Here is an 18,244-nt window from a genome sequence, read left to right as displayed (position 1 = left end):
TTTCCTATCTCTTAGCTTCAAAACCCAAAACTTTGTCTTTTGATAGTTTTGTTGAGTTAAACCAAACATTAACATGTAAGTTTCAAAAATCTACCCTACTATCCCCGGAATTATAAGCAACACCCTGCTTTGGCAGAACCTATTACTCATGATCTAAGGCTTTATAGGTGTTGTATGGAAAAGCACTTAAACTCAATATTATTTTGGGACCTAAGTTTACTATGTTGGTTAATTAAAAGTGAACACATTGCTTTAAATAACCACATACATAAACTCAATAAGCATTTTAAGGCAATATAAAATGCATAAAAATAAATGTGATCCTAGTATGGCCCCTAAAAAATAAGCTCAAATCTTCTTGGGTTCCTGTTCATCTTTCTTGGATCTCCATCCTTGAATTTTTTATTGAACCTTCTTACTTCATCGAACTCATAATACGAACTTTATAATCTAATTTAAACTTTTAAATTAAATTACAACAATACAGAACGATGCGCAGATCGTATTTCAAAATTTACAAGAATACAAAACGATACGCAAATCGTATTTTCTATCCTATTTTGGGCCATACTAGTCACTTGCCTGTAACAAAATATCATAATATTCCATACACGCATATAATATTAAAATATATTAGACAAAAATTATTTACTTATTAACTATTAATAAGCAAATAACATTTCCAAAATAATACTAAAAAACTTAAACAATTTAAGTTTAACGTTATTTGGGAAACTTTATTATTTTAATTCAATTACTATTTAAATATGGCTAGAATAATCTTATTAATCAAAAATTTGCATTTGAAAGGAAATTTATGGATTTATGCTCAACATTGAAAATATGTTTTTCAAAAAAAAAAATATTTTCAAGTTACTCAAAATATATTTTGGAAATTATTTTTAATTTAGAAGAACTAAACCCAAGTTAATTTCCAACTCTTCTTATCAATTTCAATTAATAAATGAGAATCGAACCAAAACACCAAATTTCCAAAACCTTCAACCCAGACTATTTCCCAAAACCTTTTGGAAAACAATCTTTAATTTGAGAAAATTTCTAACTTTTCCAAAAAATTAGGAGATCTTATTTCCAATTTTTAATTCCCTTTTCCCGCCGGAACGCCGCCCTAATTATCCTCCACCGTGGCTCCACCGTCGCGGGTGGTGGCCACCCAGCCATGGAGGTTGTTATTTTAATTTGGGTAACAATTACCTAAATTAAATTAATCTTTATTCAACTTTTGTTAAAGATTAACAATTTAATTAGGGTTTAATTATCCGAAAATAATGGTAAAAAATTTGAATAAATTAACAATCCTTAAACTGAATTTTAGGGTTGTTAGAAGTTAGATTTCAATTTAAACTCTTTATTAAAATTAAATCTAACAAGAATTCAAAATTTAAGGCATAATTATCTCATTTTATTCAAATAATTCAAGAAAATAACAATTATTGTCCGAAAAATTCGAATTAAATTACCAGGCAGATCTATTGAATTTTCTTAACAAATAAAATCAAAAATTTTAATTTTTATCCTTAAATTTTATGATTAATCGAATTAAACATAAAAATTAACCAAATTCAATAATTAATATACAAAAATTCCGAAAATTAGTTAAAAAATTACCAAAAAATTTCGGCTATTGTATAAAGATTAGGGGATAATCAGTAGATTTATTTAACAAATTAAAAATCAAATCTTTAATTGTTAACAAATTATTTCCATGATTAATCTTATTAACCATTAAATAATTTAAAATCTGACGAATTTAATTTTAAAAATTCCGAAAATTTTTATGTGATATTAACTGTTAATTTGAACCCTGTGATAAAAATTTCGGAATTTTATAAATTTATTTTGAGCAAAAATTAATTAAATCACGATTTAATGATTCCAATCAATTAATATCATATATTAATTGTGCAAATTCAAGCCATAAATAAATCTTCCCTTAATTGAATCAAAATAATAATGTTGCATACAATCATGATCATAAAATATTATGCAAGAGGCTAAAACTGATACCACTGTAGGAACATATAAATGCATAAAGCGGAATTTCAGGAAACAATTTCCTAACATCTATCACAGGATCTCATGCATAACAATAGTATAGATCAGATTAAGTCGAAAGAATAATCACCTTTGAAGCGTGTTCTCCCGTTCGTATGCAAGCTTCGAAGATCTTAGAGCCCCACTTGTTGCTCCTCTACTCAGTCCACAAGCACGAATTGAATCCCACGTATGCTAGTACGGAAGAGAACGATCACAATCTGTCTCTTGCTTTGTTTGGGATGTACGGCGTTTAGAGAATGACAGTTAGGGTTTTTTTTGTGTTTTTGTGTCAGATATCTTCAATCACGTAGTTTCTAAGTCCCTGACATTATAACTATTATAATGTGAGAGTTTTAGGTTAACACAAAACTAAAGCCCAACATTCTTCCCTTAACAGACCGGTTGCCATCGGGCCTTTTGGGCCCATTCCAATTAATGCTTATATGTGTGACCTTATAGGATTAATATATTTTTGTTGTGGGCAAAATTACCGTGCCTTCGTGTACCAATGAGGACGTGACACATGGCACGTATTGCGCCCCCTAAGCAGAAATCATACGAAGTCTACTCCGAGGCATGAGTATTAATCTAGGTATCTACAATGTATGTATTTAAGTGTGTATAAATGTATGTATAAAACCTATACCTGGAAAGGGGCTTAATTAGTATGTATCCCAAGTGAATGACTAAGCACAATAGGCCCAAACAGCCCACTATTGCCAAAAGAGGCCAGAGAATTGTAAGGAGAAAGGACACGTGTCCTCCTCCCATTCCCCAGCCAATCATGTAAGGGGAATATTAGGTCATTCCCCCAAAAACCTAGTACTATAAATATTCCCACTTCCCTAGAAAAAAGGGTCACAATCAATACATTCTAGAGCAATTGCTGCTCTGCCTTCTCTCTACTTTCTCTCTCTATAAAAATACAATCTTGTTTAATCTGTAAAAGTTACCAAGAAACCTCCCAGGTATCTCACCGGAAAAACCCCACAACATTTGGCGCCGTCTGTGGGGAGGTACGGTAACATGGAAGATCAACGACAGGACAACGATGCTGGGCGGCCTACACGCGTAGAGCGGCCACCCCTCGAAAGAGAAATGCCGACTGAACATCATACGCCGGCCACAAGAATCACTGAAGATGCCGCACGTACATTTGCGGCCGGGCACACCCCTCGTCACACTGCCGAGGTAGAGGTGCTCAGCGAGGAGGACGACCAGGCCAATCGCACCCCTCCTGGAGGACACCTGGATCCTCGGGTGGATACGGTAATAGAGGAGAACCCTGATATGCCTGTCTCTGTGGGTGCTCTTCGGGCTATTTTGGCTGAGTTCCAAGCTGATGTAGGGAAGACAGTTAATGCTGAGGTACAGAAGAGTATGCTGATTTACACCACTGCTGTGGCTGCAAATCATGAGAGGCCGGCAAGCAATAGGCCAACACTTTCTTTGCGCCCCCCAAATGTCTGGACCAGGCTGACAGGCGAGGACCTAAGGAGACAGCCGCCAACAAGTCAGCCAAATCAGACCATGTCTTACCTACCACGCCGAATGCCACGGCGGCTGATCGGAGAAACGTCCCGAGGACGTGAGCAGCCACGCGCAGAGCAGTTGCCCGACTCTGAGTCGGAACTTTCTGACACTGGGTCAACCCCCGTCATGCCGGATAGACCTCTCCCTCATCCAACTTATACGCATCTGAGCCAGGCACGTCCAGGGGCCACCCGTCCAACCCGTCAAACTCGCGGACGCGAGTCCTCCCTGCGGCTACCTTACTCCAGGCGTCAAGACCCTGTATATCACATTCAGGAGGGGGTGTCCAACATGGCCCTAGGGCACACCACCCCTTTTGCAGACTCTATCATGAGAGCCCCGAGGGAACCCAAAGTCAAGCCGCCCAACATTGATGCTTACGATGGTACCACAGATCCGGACATGCACCTCTTGGTTTACCGGCATCACATGTATGTCCAAGGAACAACTGACTCAACTTGGTGTAAGTATTTCCCGGGCACACTCAAAGGAGTAGCCTCTAAGTGGTTCGAGAGACTTCCAGCCGGAACTATTCGCTCTTTTTCGGAGCTCCAGCTATTGTTCTCTACTCGGTTCATGGCTCACAAGGAAGAGAAGAAGACGAGCATGCATCTGAGTAGGATTCAGCAGGGGAAGGACGAGTCCCTGAGGAGTTATGTGAAGAGATTCAATCTAGAGGCAGGGCAAATTCCGGATTTGCCAGATGGTGTTGCATTCGATAACTTCATTCGAGGGCTTAAAAAGGGCTCTTTCAAGTTTGATCTGGTAAAGAAAAGCGTCCGAACAATGGCAGAAGTGCTGGATGAGGCGGAGGCCTTCATTCATGCAACAGAGATTTGCAGCGTCCCGAAAGACCCCAGAGGAAGTGATAACGCCGAGCTAGCGGCAAAAAAGGAGAAATTTGAAAAGAAGAACCGGCCTAACGGGACGTGGGCTATTGCAAAAGAATCAGACAGGGCCCCCGGAGCGGCAGGTCAGAAACGGCCCAGAACTTATGATCGGGAGCGTTTCGAGTATAACACAGACATGTACACAATCCTGATGGACGTCGGGTCCAAATATGACATTGATCGTCCATTTCCCATGAAGTCACCACCAGAAAGTAGGGACCCCAAACTGTACTGTCACTTTCACAGTGACATTGGGCATGACACCAATGAATGTAAGAGCTTGAAAAGGGCATTGGATGGCCTAGCCACCAAGGGGTTCTTAAAAAGTTATATCAGCAGGAACACGGGAGGTTCTGGCAAACCCTTCTACAAGAAAAACAAATCCCCTCCCTCGGAGGAAGATGGGAATCGTACCGACCCAGAGTGCGTGGCAGTCATCTCAGGAGGATTGGCCGCCGGCGGGCCGACCATGAGGGGCCAGAAGGATTATGCCAAGCGATTGGGACAAGTGATGCTGTCCGGCAAGGCCACAGTTGACCCGTTTCCAAAAGTTGAAATCGGCGAGGCCGACCGTGGGAAAATCTCCACCCCGCATGACGATCCTTTGGTAATTGAGTTAAAAGTTGCTAACCTAAGGGTTAGGCGTATTTTGGTTGATACAGGAAGTTCGTCGGACATAATTAGTCTAGAGTGCTTGAATCGGCTGCAACATGATCCCTCAAAAATTGAGAAAATCCACTATCCCATTATAGGCTTCGGAGGTAGTGTCATCCACCCAGTCGGCATAATTACCCTTCCTCTGAGGATGGGAAATAAAAAGGAATCTCGGCAAATGGATGTCCGTTTTCTCATAGTTAAAGATCTGACGGCATATAACATCATCTTGGGGCGTCCCACGTTGAACAGGGCAAAGGCTGTCATTGTGACTCATCTGATGCTTCTTAAGATCATTTGTGACGATGGGAGCGTCAGCACTATACATGGTGACCAGCAACAAGCTAGAGATTGCTACCTAACCACCTTGAGTCCAGAAGCATGGGGGACGGGTGAAGAGAAAGGGACGTCGAGCAACAAACGAAAATGTGGCGACACACAACCCAAGGTCGTCAAAGAAACATTAACTATCTCAGCAGGGCACATGGAAGAGAGGCGCCCAGAGCCTGTTGGGGCCCATTTCAATGTGGTTTTAAACACAGACAAACCTGACAGAGTAGTGCCCATCGGGATTTCTCCTGACGATCCGCTGGCGGCAGAATTGGTCCACCTTTTGAGAGAATTTGAAGATATCTTTGCTTTCACGGTGGACGAAATGCCGGGTATTGACCCTGCTGTGGCCGTCCATAAGCTGAATGTGGACCCAAACTTTAAACCGGTTCGTCAGAAGAAAAGGAACCATGGGGAAGATAGAAATCAGGCGGCAGCCGCGGAAATACAGAAGTTGATGGAGGCTGGGTTCGTCAGGCCTAGTCAGTACCCCGACTGGGTTGCTAATGTGGTCCTCGTCAAAAAACCTAATGGTACCTGGAGAATGTGTGTTGATTACACCAACCTCAATAGGGCATGTCCAAAGGACAGTTTCCCATTGCCCAAGATTGACCGGCTCGTCGACTCTACAGCGGGGCATGCCATGATGAGCTTTATGGATGCCTACTCAGGGTTTCACCAGATTCCGTTGTGGCCTGACGACCAGGAGAAAACGTCATTTGTTACTGAACAAGGCCTTTACTGCTACAAGGTGATGCCGTTTGGGTTAAAAAATGCACCGGCCACTTTTCAGCGTCTTATTAACACTGTGTTCATTAAGCAGCTCGGCAGGAATATTGAAGCTTACATTGACGATATGATCGTAAAAAGTAAGCTGAGGGCGGCGCATATAACTGATCTCAGAGAGACATTTGAGACTATTCGAGCTTACAACATGAGGTTGAATCCTAAGAAGTGTGTGTTCGGGGTGACGGCAGGCAAATTCTTAGGTTTCTTGATTGATGAAAGAGGAATTGAAGCCAACCCAGACAAAATCCAGGCAGTAATTGATATGAGCTCACCAAAGACAGTGAAGGAGGTCCAGCGGCTCACAGGTTGCTTGGCCGCCCTGGGCAGATTCCTTTCCAGGGCTGGAGACAAGTGCCACTACTTTTTTAGATCTGTCAGAAAGAAGGCCAAGTTTGAATGGTCGGACGAGGCCGAGGCGGCATTGGTCAGATTAAAGGAGCACTTACACACCTTGCCTCGTCTTGTTAGTCCCTTGCTAGGAGAGACTTTGTACATGTATCTCGCCGTGTCCGAGCACTCGTTGAGTGCCGTTCTACTGACAGAGAGGGAGGGAATACAGATGCCGGTATACTTTGTCAGTCATGTTCTTCAAAATGCTGAAGTTAGATATCCTACAGTGGAAAAGTTTGGCTTAGCTCTGTTCATGGCCAGCAAAAAGCTCCGTCCTTATTTCTTAGCTCACAAAATAGTGATCTACACCGATCAGCCGCTCAAACTACCCTTCACAAAGCTGGAGGCGTCAGGACGAATGCTGAATTGGGCAATAGAGCTGAACGCCTTTGATATCACCTATGAGCCGAGGAAAGCTGTCAAGGGGCAGGCATGTGCCGACTTCATTGTTGAAATGACGAGGCCAGACTTTGCCAAGAATACAAGCACAGTGTGGACAGTGTATGTAGACGGCTCATCCACACAGAATGGATGTGGAGCAGGGATAATCTGTCACTCCCCAGAAGGAGATACTTTTGAATATGCTATGCGATTTAACTTCCAGGCGTCAAATAATGAAGCCGAATATGAAGCCCTGCTTTGTGGCATTAAAATGTGTAAGGCGGCAGGCGCCGAGGAGATTGTAGCACTATCTGACTCCCAACTGATTGTGAGCCAAGTTAATGGGACCTACGAAGCTAGGGATCCGACTATGGTCAAATACATGCAGGCCGTCCATCAGGAAGTAGAGCCACTGAAAAGCTTTGAAGTAAGGAAAGTCCCTCGCTCGGAAAATAACCAAGCTGATGCCCTGTCAAAGTTGGCAAGTTCCGCGTCTTGTGATACCCCTCGGCACGTGTTCTGGGAGGTAAAAGAGCACAAAAGTGTTGAGCAAATGGAAGTAGAAACTCTTGACAGAACGTCCACATGGATGGATGACATAGTAAACTTCAAAATGAATGGAGTCTTGCCCGAAGACTCAAGGGAAGCGGCAAAACTTCAAAAGAAATGTTCTTGGTTTGAAATGTGGAACGGCACCCTCTACAAAAAGGCCTACTCCCGTCCTTTGTTAAGATGTGTAACACCTGAGAAGGGGCAGGAAATTTTAGAAGACCTTCATCAGGGGTTGTGCAGCTCGCATATTGGTGGAAGGGCTTTGGCTGAAAAGGCACTTCGAACCGGCTATTACTGGCCGACCCTTAAGGAGGACGCAATCTCACTGGTCAAGAAGTGTGACAAATGTCAGCGCTTTTCTCACCTAATACATCAACCGGCACGAGTTCTGACGCCCATTATAAGCCCAATTCCATTTGCTAAATGGGGGATGGATCTCCTAGGCCCATTCACGACCGCACCAGGAGGAAGGCGTTATGTCATCGTTGCCGTAGATTACTTCACCAAATGGGTGGAGGCAGAAGCGCTCAAAAACATAAAAACTGCTGATGTGAGAGCATTCATTTGGAAGAACATCATGACTCGCTTTGGGATTCCACAGGCTATCGTCTTCGATAATGGGCCCCAGTTTGAGACGCCTAAGCTGAAAGAGTGGCTGGCAGATCACGGCATACACACCTGTTTTGCATCAGTCGGACGACCCCAAGCCAATGGTCAGGTTGAGGCGTTCAACAAAATTATCTCTGAAGGAATTAAAAAGAAGCTTGACGAAGCCAAAGGTCTATGGGCTGATGAGCTGCCAAATGTCTTATGGTCCATCCGCACCACGGCTAAGAATTCAACCGGTGAAACACCCTTCTTGCTAGCCTATGGCGCCGAGGCTGTCCTACCCATAGAAATGTGTGAGCCAACGTTGAGAGTCATGCTGTATGACGAAAATGCTAACTGGGAGACAATGAAAGCAGCCTTGGACTTTCTGCCCGAGGTTAGAGGAAATGCAGCGCTCAGACAACAGCTGTACAAGATAAGGATGGCAAGAGAATACAACAAGAGAGTCTCTAATAGAGTGCTCAAAGTGGGAGATTTTGTTCTCAGAAAAATGGAGTCCACAGGACGAGCAAATGAACAAGGTAAGCTGACGCCCACTTGGGAGGGACCTTACGAGATCTATGATGAAGTTAGAGATGGAACCTACCGCATTCAAGACATGCAAGGCCGCCCTATTTCACGCACTTGGAATGCCGACAACCTCAAGAAATATTTCTTCTAGATATGTGCTAAGCCTTGTCTTACTTACCACGATCCATTGCCCAAGGGGCGGCCTCTAATGGTCATAGTAGGGTAGTAATTACTTTTGTAACCGGCTAAATTCGCCTTGCAAAGTTATAAATAATACTACTCTATTTGTTTCGTAATATTTATTGTTCGCACAATGAATATAAACATATACACTCCAATGCATAACCAAAGCCTAATTGTATGACGGCCTGAGAAGTGGCCCAGATTAGCAAAAACTCAGCAAGACTAATTGTTTGAAGCCTAAGAAGTGGCCCAGATTAGCACCAAGTTGTAGGCTGATCACCTATCCAACTCCCCTCCTAATATAAGCAAGCCGCTGGTCGACCAGTACAGCATAATACGTGCCAGCGGCACTCACAACTTTGAAACATAGGTTGTTCGCTCAAAAGCCCAGCGGCATGAACAACTTTGAAACATAGGTTGTTCGCTCAAAAGCCCAGCGGCATGAACAAACTTTGAAACATAGGTTGTTCGCTCAAAAGCCCAGCGGCATGAACAACTTTGAAACATAGGTTGTTCGCTCAAAAGCCCAGCGGCATGAATAACTTTGAAACATAGGGTGTTTGCTAAAAAGCGCGGCGGCACGCATGTTTGGCCGGCCAGTCCATTTGACGAGCATGTCTAGCGGCAATCATACCTATTGATTGACTTGCGTCAATCAATATCGTTATAGACACGCTCGCCAAAGAAAGTGACGACCAAAGTAGGGCCTAGCGCATGCTCAGTTGCCAGCGGCACCAACCACTTGGAAACAAAGGTTGTCCGCTCAAAAGTTCAGCGGCACGATTAACTTCGAAACGAAGGTTGCTTGCTAAAAAGCGCGGCGGCACGAATGTTTGGCCGGCCAGTCCATTTGACGAGCATGTCTAGCGGCAATCATACCTATTGATTGACTTGCGTCAATCAATATCGTTATAGACACGCTCGCCAAAGAAAGTGACGACCAAAGTAGGGCCTAGCGCATGCTCAGTTGCCAGCGGCACCAACCACTTGGAAACAAAGGTTGTCCGCTCAAAAGTTCAGCGGCACGATTAACTTCGAAACGAAGGTTGCTTGCTAAAAAGCGCGGCGGCACGAATGTTTGGCCGGCCAGTCCATTTGACGAGCATGTCTAGCGGCAATCATACCTATTGATTGACTTGCGTCAATCAATATCGTTATAGACACGCTCGCCAAAGAAAGTGACGACCAAAGTAGGGTTTAGGGTACACTCGGATGCACCTTGGCAACCATACCTATTGATTAAGCCTATTAAGCCTATTGATCAAGGAATAATCAAATTATGAAGAGCAAGTAAATGCGAGATAGGAGAAACATCAAAAAACCTATTTACTTATAAAACAACGCCCGTAGAAAGGCGTGTGAAAGTAGCTCAGAATTCCTGACCAGGAAAAAGAAAGAGAATTGTTGTGTGCTCAGCAGGCACAATGATACAGACGCCATCAGCGCCAAAACTTTACAACATAATTGTTATTGCCCTTAGGCACGGGAACGCTTGAATAAAATTTTTAAAAAAATAGGAAAGTAAGCAAATCAGGGGGCGGCCGCATCGTCCTCGTCATCAGATGATACAAACTCAGGGGGCGGCTGACCAAGACGTTCAGCAGCCAACACAGCGGCACTGTGCTCCATTCGCCGCTGGAACCACCCAAGATCATACTCTGACATGTGGCTCTCCCAGGCGTGCTTAACAGCGTCCTTGGTCGCTTGTTCCCCCTGATCATAGGATTCCAGAAGACGCTCACGCAAGGTGCGAACTTGCGATCTGGCCGTCTCTAGCTCCCCACGAAGATGCTCGGCTTCCTCAGCCGCCTCTTTGACCTGAGGGTACTCCCGCAACTGGTCCTGAAGCGCCCGTATTTCCGCCGCCGCTGTCTTGGCCTCCTCGACCATTGCCACCATGTCCTTGTCCTGCGCCAAGATCTTCTTAAGCAGCTCGGCCTTGTCAGATCTCAACGCAGCCACCTCCTTCGCTTGAAGGTCTATGGTCGTCTGCATCTGCAGGCGGACCTCTTCAATGGACTTGAACGCATAGTCACCATGGTGGGTGGACTCAGCCACCTGAGCTTTGAGCTCCTCAGCAGTGCGGGTCTTCCAGCTCTTGCAGAATTCCATGCGGCAGAACAACTGCAGAAGAAGCTACATATTAGTAAATGACTCAAAGGGAAGACAAGTACAAGCAAGTTGGAAATAGACTTACGTCGAGAAGAGTGGCCTGGATCGCACCAAACTGGGCGTCAGTCTTGCGGCCAGGAAGAGAAGCAACATACTGTGCGGGGACGGCCTTAAAAACCTTGCGGCATATAGCCACCCTATCCTTTGACGAATAGTGGGGAGTAGCAGGTACGTTCTCATCCTCGGCAGCAGCTGCATCCTTCCCTTTGTCTTTGGCTATAGGAAAAACAATGGCCTTAGGATGACGCGGAGAGTAAGAAGAACTGCCAGAGGAGGCTCGATACGTCTGAACGACGTTCGAATAATACTTACCGCCCGAAGACCTAGCTCGGCGGGCCACCTCCGCCGGTATCTGAGAGCGGACGTCGGCCGGGATTCCCGAAAGAGGGTCCTCCACCAAGTCCACCACCAGAGACGGCTTGTCCACGCCCATCTCTTCGTCATCAGGGCATCCCCCCTCAGCAACCTTCGACTCGTCTTTCTTCACGAGACGGCGAGGTAGGGGTTTTGGCTTCTTGAAGGTACTCGGAGTCTCCGAGCCAGCCGGCACAGCTCTCTTCTTCAGCTGGGACAGAGTCGTCCCCTTCTTCTTCCCTGACGCCCTAGCCGCGTCCTTAGCTTGCTAAAAAAGAAAGGACAGTCAAATATTAGGCCTCGTCATCTATCGCAAGTCACTCACCGTGTAGTGGCTCGTCATTAAAAAGGACGCCCATCTCAAAAATGACGAGGCGTACCTCATCAATCACAAGTCACTCACAAGATAGTGGCTCGTCATTTAAAAGGACGCCCGTCTTAAAAATGACGAGGCGTACCTCATCAATCACAAGTCACTCACAAGATAGTGGCTCGTCATTTAAAAGGACGCCCGTCTTAAAAAAAAATGATGACGAGGCGTACCTCATCAATCACAAGTCACTCACAAGATAGTGGCTCGTCATTTAAAAGGACGCCCGTCTTAAAAATGACGAGGCGTACCTCATCAATCACCAGTCACTCACAAGATAGTGGCTCGTCATTTAAAAGGACGCCCGTCTTAAAAAAAAATGACGAGGCGTACCTCATCAATCACAAGTCACTCACAAGATAGTGGCTCGTCATTAAAAAGGACGCCCGTCTTAAAAATGACGAGGCGTACCTTATCAATCACAAGTCACTCACAAGATAGTGGCTCGTCATTAAAAAGGACGCCCGTCTTAAAAATGACGAGGCGTACCTTATCAATCACAAGTCACTCACAAGATAGTGGCTCGTCATTAAAAAGGACGCCCGTCTTAAAAATGACGAGGCGTACCTTATCAATCACAAGTCACTCAATAAATAGTGGCTCGCCATTAAAAAGGACGCCCGTCTTAAAAATGACGAGGCGTACCTTATCAAGTGCAAGTCAATCGCAGACAAGTGGCTCGTCATTAAAAAGGACGCCCGTCCCAAAAATGACGAGGCGTACCCTATCAATCACGAGTCACTTGAAAAAACACTAACTAAGGGGCCCGTCAATAAAAAGTGACGAGGCCCACCTTAGCAAACACGGGTCAGATATCAGGATATCGGCTCGTCACTAAAAAGTCGTCCACTGTAGACGCTGGACGGGAGAAGTTTAACTTGCAAAAAACAACAACCTAAGAGAATACTCACCTTCTCCTCCAACTCGGCCTTGGCTTTCTGCATCTTGGCCTCATAGATGTCCGCCATCCAATCGGTCATATCGCCCTTCCCAATATCCGCCGCCGATAGCTTGCTCATTCCTTCCTCTGTGAACAAAAGAAATCCAAAGTTAGAAAAAATGAATAGACCAACGCGGAACGGCACATAAATTGGCATACAACCTCGAGTCATGGAATATCCTAAGCCTACGGCCGCTAGAAAGGCCTCGTTCCGAAACTGGCTAATGTGCGGCAACCACTCGGCCGGCACATGGAAACTCTTATCCACTGTTAAGTGGTAAGTGTTGGCCCTGAACAGGACCATTATCTGATCCCACTCTTCGGCAGTAAGGGGGGGAAGGGGCTCGTCACGATCCATGAAGTTGGCGTCACAGTTCCAACGGCTCATTCTCTCATACATCTCCTGGTCGTCAGTGTAAAACACGACCCACCTCTTCCTCCACATATGCCACTTGCTGAGCTTGCCGACCACTGTCTGGTAGGTACCACGGCTGCTCAGATTAAACCACCCTTTGGCGGCACTGGGGGAACGAGAGAGGGAGACCAGATGCAGAAAGGCGTTGAAGGACGGCTCCACGTCGTTCAGTGCACATTTGGCAATGTAGCCAAAGATATCCGCCCATGAGTTGGGGGTCAGCTGGGCCACCCCAATATTGAAACCATCTAACACCTCCACAACGAAGGGGTGTGGAGGGAATCTCATGCCGAGTTTGATTGACGCGGCATACACAGGGAATTCTCCCTCGGCAAGCAGGCTGACGGTCGAGTCCAGACCGGCCGGCACGCGCATTTGGTACCCTTCCCCCACGCAGAGGTCATCCCTCATCTTGGCTCCGTGCCTGTCTAGCCACCGCATCCAGCCCACGTCTGGGTGAATCTCTGACGGAAGCAATTGGGCCTCCTCCCGTCCTCTGGGCCTAATAAGCTGGGGAGCAGCTTCTTGTTCCTCGGCGGCCGATGACAATGGAGCGACGCTTGGCTCCCCCACTGCCTGGCTCGCTGTACCCTCCGACGAGCTTGCCGCCTGCTCCCCCGCCTCGACGTACTCGTCGATCTCTTGAAAGAGTTCGGCAAATTCTTCGTCGACTGCCGAGGCGGTGGAAGAATATCTCTCCCTAGGAGGTGTCGATGCTTCTTCCCGCAAGCGCAGGCGCGTCGGATCTGCCGTTTGCTTGGTTCTAGCCATGCCTTCTGCATAGTGAACGAAGCACGGCTTAGGGGTGACCAACAATGAAGAAAAAGACGCGATTGGACGTCCGCCCCGACAAAAGATGAACGGCGGAAAAATCTTAAATAAAACCTTTAAACCCTTACCTAGTACTAAGAGGTCGGCCGCTAACAAAGAGAAAAATGTCAAGAGGATAACAAAAATGGCGAAAACTAACCTTGAAAGATCTGCGAAGTACTTGGTGAAGAACAGGATGAGTATCGCGAAGAACGGGATGAATTTCACGAAGAACAGGATGAGTGTGACGAGGAAAAGGATGAGTCTCGTGGTGGCCGGAAATCGCCTGATGGTGGTAGGAACACGCCGGAAATCGCCTATGAAAGCTCTGTGAAAATGAAATGTAAAAAATGAAATTTACCCCCCCTCACCTCTATATATAGGGAGGGGCAAAATGGAGAAAGGTGACACGTGTCACCATCTCAACACCTGACCCAAAGATGAAGATGCAAAACAAGAGTCAAGAAGCGATACCCGGAATGTGTTTCCAGAAATGCCCTTCTTGAGGGGCAAATGTTGTGGGCAAAATTACCGTGCCTTCGTGTACCAATGAGGACGTGACACATGGCACGTATTGCGCCCCCTAAGCAGAAATCATACGAAGTCTACTCCGAGGCATGAGTATTAATCTAGGTATCTACAATGTATGTATTTAAGTGTGTATAAATGTATGTATAAAACCTATACCTGGAAAGGGGCTTAATTAGTATGTATCCCAAGTGAATGACTAAGCACAATAGGCCCAAACAGCCCACTATTGCCAAAAGAGGCCAGAGAATTGTAAGGAGAAAGGACACGTGTCCTCCTCCCATTCCCCAGCCAATCATGTAAGGGGAATATTAGGTCATTCCCCCAAAAACCTAGTACTATAAATATTCCCACTTCCCTAGAAAAAAGGGTCACAATCAATACATTCTAGAGCAATTGCTGCTCTGCCTTCTCTCTACTTTCTCTCTCTATAAAAATACAATCTTGTTTAATCTGTAAAAGTTACCAAGAAACCTCCCAGGTATCTCACCGGAAAAACCCCACAACAATTTTAGTTGTAGGTCCAATCAATATTGTCCTGCTAATCACATTTATTCTCTAGCAAGCAAATATGATTACTAAAATAATTAACTTATTATCTTCATAATTAATTCCTATTTATATTTAGTAATTGCCGGAAATGTCTAAGGACATAATTCCTTCATCCCATACTCCAAAGGGAAAAATTCATATGCTTATTCTCAAGTCCGATTTCTTTCATGGAGATCAACAATGTTGAAGTCCTAGCAATCCACAGAGCAATAAAAATCTCGCTCAATTGTGATTGCGCAAAAACTCATAAACTCATCGTCAAGTCGGACTCGGCAAACGCGGTTAAATGGTGTAATGAGGAAAACGGGGGACCATGGAATCTCAACTTCATCCTTAATTCTATCCGCAATGAGGTGACTAAGGAAAATGGGATCATAATCACATACAAGGGAAGGGGATCAAATGGCCTGGCTAATGCAATGACTAAACAAGGCCTACATGAAGAGATGAATTCATAGAAGGTTGTAGTCTACAGGAAATAAGGCTCTATGTAAAGAAATTTATTTTATATCAAAAGTTTGGATATTTATTACTGATTTTAGCATTGCTCATTATTAAGTGGATGGGGTGTTTTCTGGCTCAATCTCGAATCATGATGTCTTGACTAGGCCTGGTTATTGGACAGGGTAGTCCATTGGGTATAAGGGTCGGGCCAATTTTAAAAGGGTCTTGACCCTTTACTTTTTTATTGGACAGGGTCTTTATAGGGTATTTTCTTATAGGGCTCTTATAGAGCATTTTTTAAAAGCCCAATAACTTTAAAACAAAAATAGAGGGTCAAGAAAAATACCCACTTACTACATGGCTACACCGTATCAGTCTGTATGCGATCCATCTAAGTTGCTTTAAAGAAAATTTACCAGCTCTTTTTCTTTCTCTCTCCTCCATATGCGATCTATCTAAGCTTTCTCTCTCCTCATTCCTCACCAATCCATAAAATCTCATTGGAGTTTCTTGATTGAATTTGGGTTGTGTTGCAAACTTGAGATGATATAGTACACTATTTTGAATTTTCAGTGGCTGTTGTAATTGTGTTTGAGTGCCTGGAATTTATTTCTTCATTTTTTCTTGGTTAACCCTTCAAATTCTCTACATTTATCTGTTTGATAAAAAAATAACGGCTTCCACGTTTTCTGTTTGTTTTACAGCAGTTACACTCCCACTTTAGCACAAAACAAACAAAAAGGAGGAATAAAATTGGAAATATTTTTACTTGAATATGTGTACATTTTTTTGGGTTTTCCATTCTCATTAAAGTATGAAATGGATTCCTTGATGTTTTCCATTTTGCGCTAAAAAATCTTGATTTTGAGTTGGTGGTGTTGTGAAGAATGAAGAAGCTAATTGATTTTGAGTTGGACATGATTGAATTTCTTATTAATTTCCATGGATTATGTTTTGCAACATGTACTAGTGATGAATTATCCAAAATGTAATCAAGTAATTTCTAAGGAACTCGGGCCTTTGTACGAGCCACTGTGTATGAACAAGAAGGGCAGCTTTCTGGTTGAGAAACTTTTCTGTACTCACTTTAGAAATGCTCAGCAATAGCTAGTAATGTTCCTGTAGCATATAGATTTGGCTATGACCCTGACCCACTATCGACCCTATTAGTTTTTTGCTATGACCCTGACCCGCCCCTGACCCTTATGACCCTGACCCGACCCTAACCCGCATGTATTTTTCTATGACCCGCAAATGACCCGCCCCATTAGTGACCCGCCCCGACCCGCCCAATAACCAGGCCTAGCCTTGACGTCCCGTCGCTTGTACTTAATTAGCGAGCAAGCAAGCCAACAAGTAACGAAACGAAGTGGGGAGAGGATGATGGGGTCATTTTTCAACTATACTTGTGCTTTATAAAGTGCTTGCCTGAATATAAACAATTAGTATTTTCATAAAATGCCCCAAGATTTCGCGAAATGTACCAAATACTCTTCAAGTTTTAATAATATATAAACTACCGCTATTTTTTCAGAAATACACCAAATACCTAAAGTTTAGACGGTGTGTTAGTGCTCTGTTAGTCATAAACTTGATTTTCACCTATACACATGTTCTTAAACTTATTGCAACAAATCTATACTAATATATTAAAAGGCGTTCTTAAAAACGTATACGTGTCACGTATATCTCTCCTTATTACGCCACGTCACCACTAATCAGCATCATGACATGTCATTGACAACCAAAAAACATGTAACCAAGGATCGAACACCAGACCTCTTTGTTAAAAGTTCAACATCCAACCATCTTAACCAACTACAACTTGTGTTATATATTCTATATAAACATTTATGATCTTTTCATAATAAATAACCAATTGAATAGAAGTGAATGCAAAAAAAGGGAATGATTATTCAATTTATAAATGCATAGTTATTACTTTTCTAGATTAAATCTCAAAAAAAAAAAAAAAAAAAACTCAGGGTAATAGAACGTCATAACGAGTAAGTGGTTGAATAATTATAGAACATATTACATGTACTCAGGGTAATAGAGCGTGGAGTTTCCGCTTGGGAAGGTTGTTAATCGGCCACTAATCTTGTGTGTAACCCCATAATTCTATGACGACCCATCATCTACATGGACACATATTTAAAACAAATAAATCCGAATAAAAGTCAAAATCCGGGGCAACGCCCGGGCCACACACTAGTACAAATAATTAAAACTGGAGTAATTCCCCGATTGCCTCTATGTTTTAAAATGGTTAAAGTAGCCCAATAAACTCACCCATCTCCCCAACCACCGTTGGGTTATAAAAAAGAATTGAATGTTTGATGTACGTCCGAGGGCTACTCTTTTTTTTTTTCCCAATTGAGCCGCTCTCACGAAAACAACATAAGTTGTCATGATATTCATAATGTTCATCACTTAATTATAAACTCAAATTCATGGCTCTTAATAATTAAATCACCTAAATTTCCACCATAAACACATGGGAAAATTAAAAAGAAGTAAAGAAGTAAAATATGACTAGTATGTAATTGATTAAGCTAAGTACTCCTTTTGGGAAAATAATTCTTCCGGATGGTGGTAATCTGATCAAAGATCATAGCAAAAGCCTTCTCAAGCAACACATCATTAACTCTAGCACCAAACAATGCATTTGGTATTCTAATGATCCCTGGATTTTGGCTATTAAAAATTCCAATTATTTTTTCCGGAGATTTCCCAACATTCATTTGAAAATGCACTAATCCTCTAGGGTAAACCATAAT

At 43.7% G+C, this 18,244-nt stretch overlaps 1 protein-coding gene across 2 annotated transcripts; it reads right to left on the bottom strand.

The window, feature by feature from the left end:
• Positions 1–10,409: 10,409 nt before the first annotated feature.
• LOC130459555 (uncharacterized) lies at positions 10,410–11,690 on the bottom strand. Of its 2 annotated transcripts, XM_056826998.1 has the most exons (3): positions 11,364–11,690; positions 11,077–11,267; positions 10,410–11,003 (listed from the first exon to the last, which is right to left on the bottom strand). In XM_056826998.1, exons 1-3 carry the CDS (start codon positions 11,482–11,484, stop codon positions 10,410–10,412), a joined length of 906 nt encoding a protein of 301 aa, XP_056682976.1. In that variant the 5' UTR covers positions 11,485–11,690. The 2 variants fall into 2 exon arrangements, with proteins under 2 accessions (XP_056682976.1, XP_056682975.1); XM_056826997.1 differs by having other exon boundaries at positions 11,077–11,690.
• Between the last annotated feature and the right edge of the window lie 6,554 nt (positions 11,691–18,244).

The sequence above is a fragment of the Spinacia oleracea genome, chromosome 4, assembly GCF_020520425.1.
Source record: "Spinacia oleracea cultivar Varoflay chromosome 4, BTI_SOV_V1, whole genome shotgun sequence".
Classification (NCBI taxonomy): Eukaryota; Viridiplantae; Streptophyta; class Magnoliopsida; order Caryophyllales; family Amaranthaceae; genus Spinacia; species Spinacia oleracea.
Note: the sequence above shows the minus strand (reverse complement) of the source record. Positions and strands in the feature narration are given on the sequence as shown.

Coding starts and splice junctions, on each gene's coding strand:
- LOC130459555 (XM_056826997.1), bottom strand. CDS start 11,484: ATGGGCGTGGACAAGCCGTCTCTGGTGGTGGACTTGGTGGAGGACCCT. Junction 11,004..11,076: donor TCCAGGCCACTCTTCTCGAC/GTAAGTCTATTT, acceptor CTTCTTCTGCAG/TTGTTCTGCCGCATGGAATT.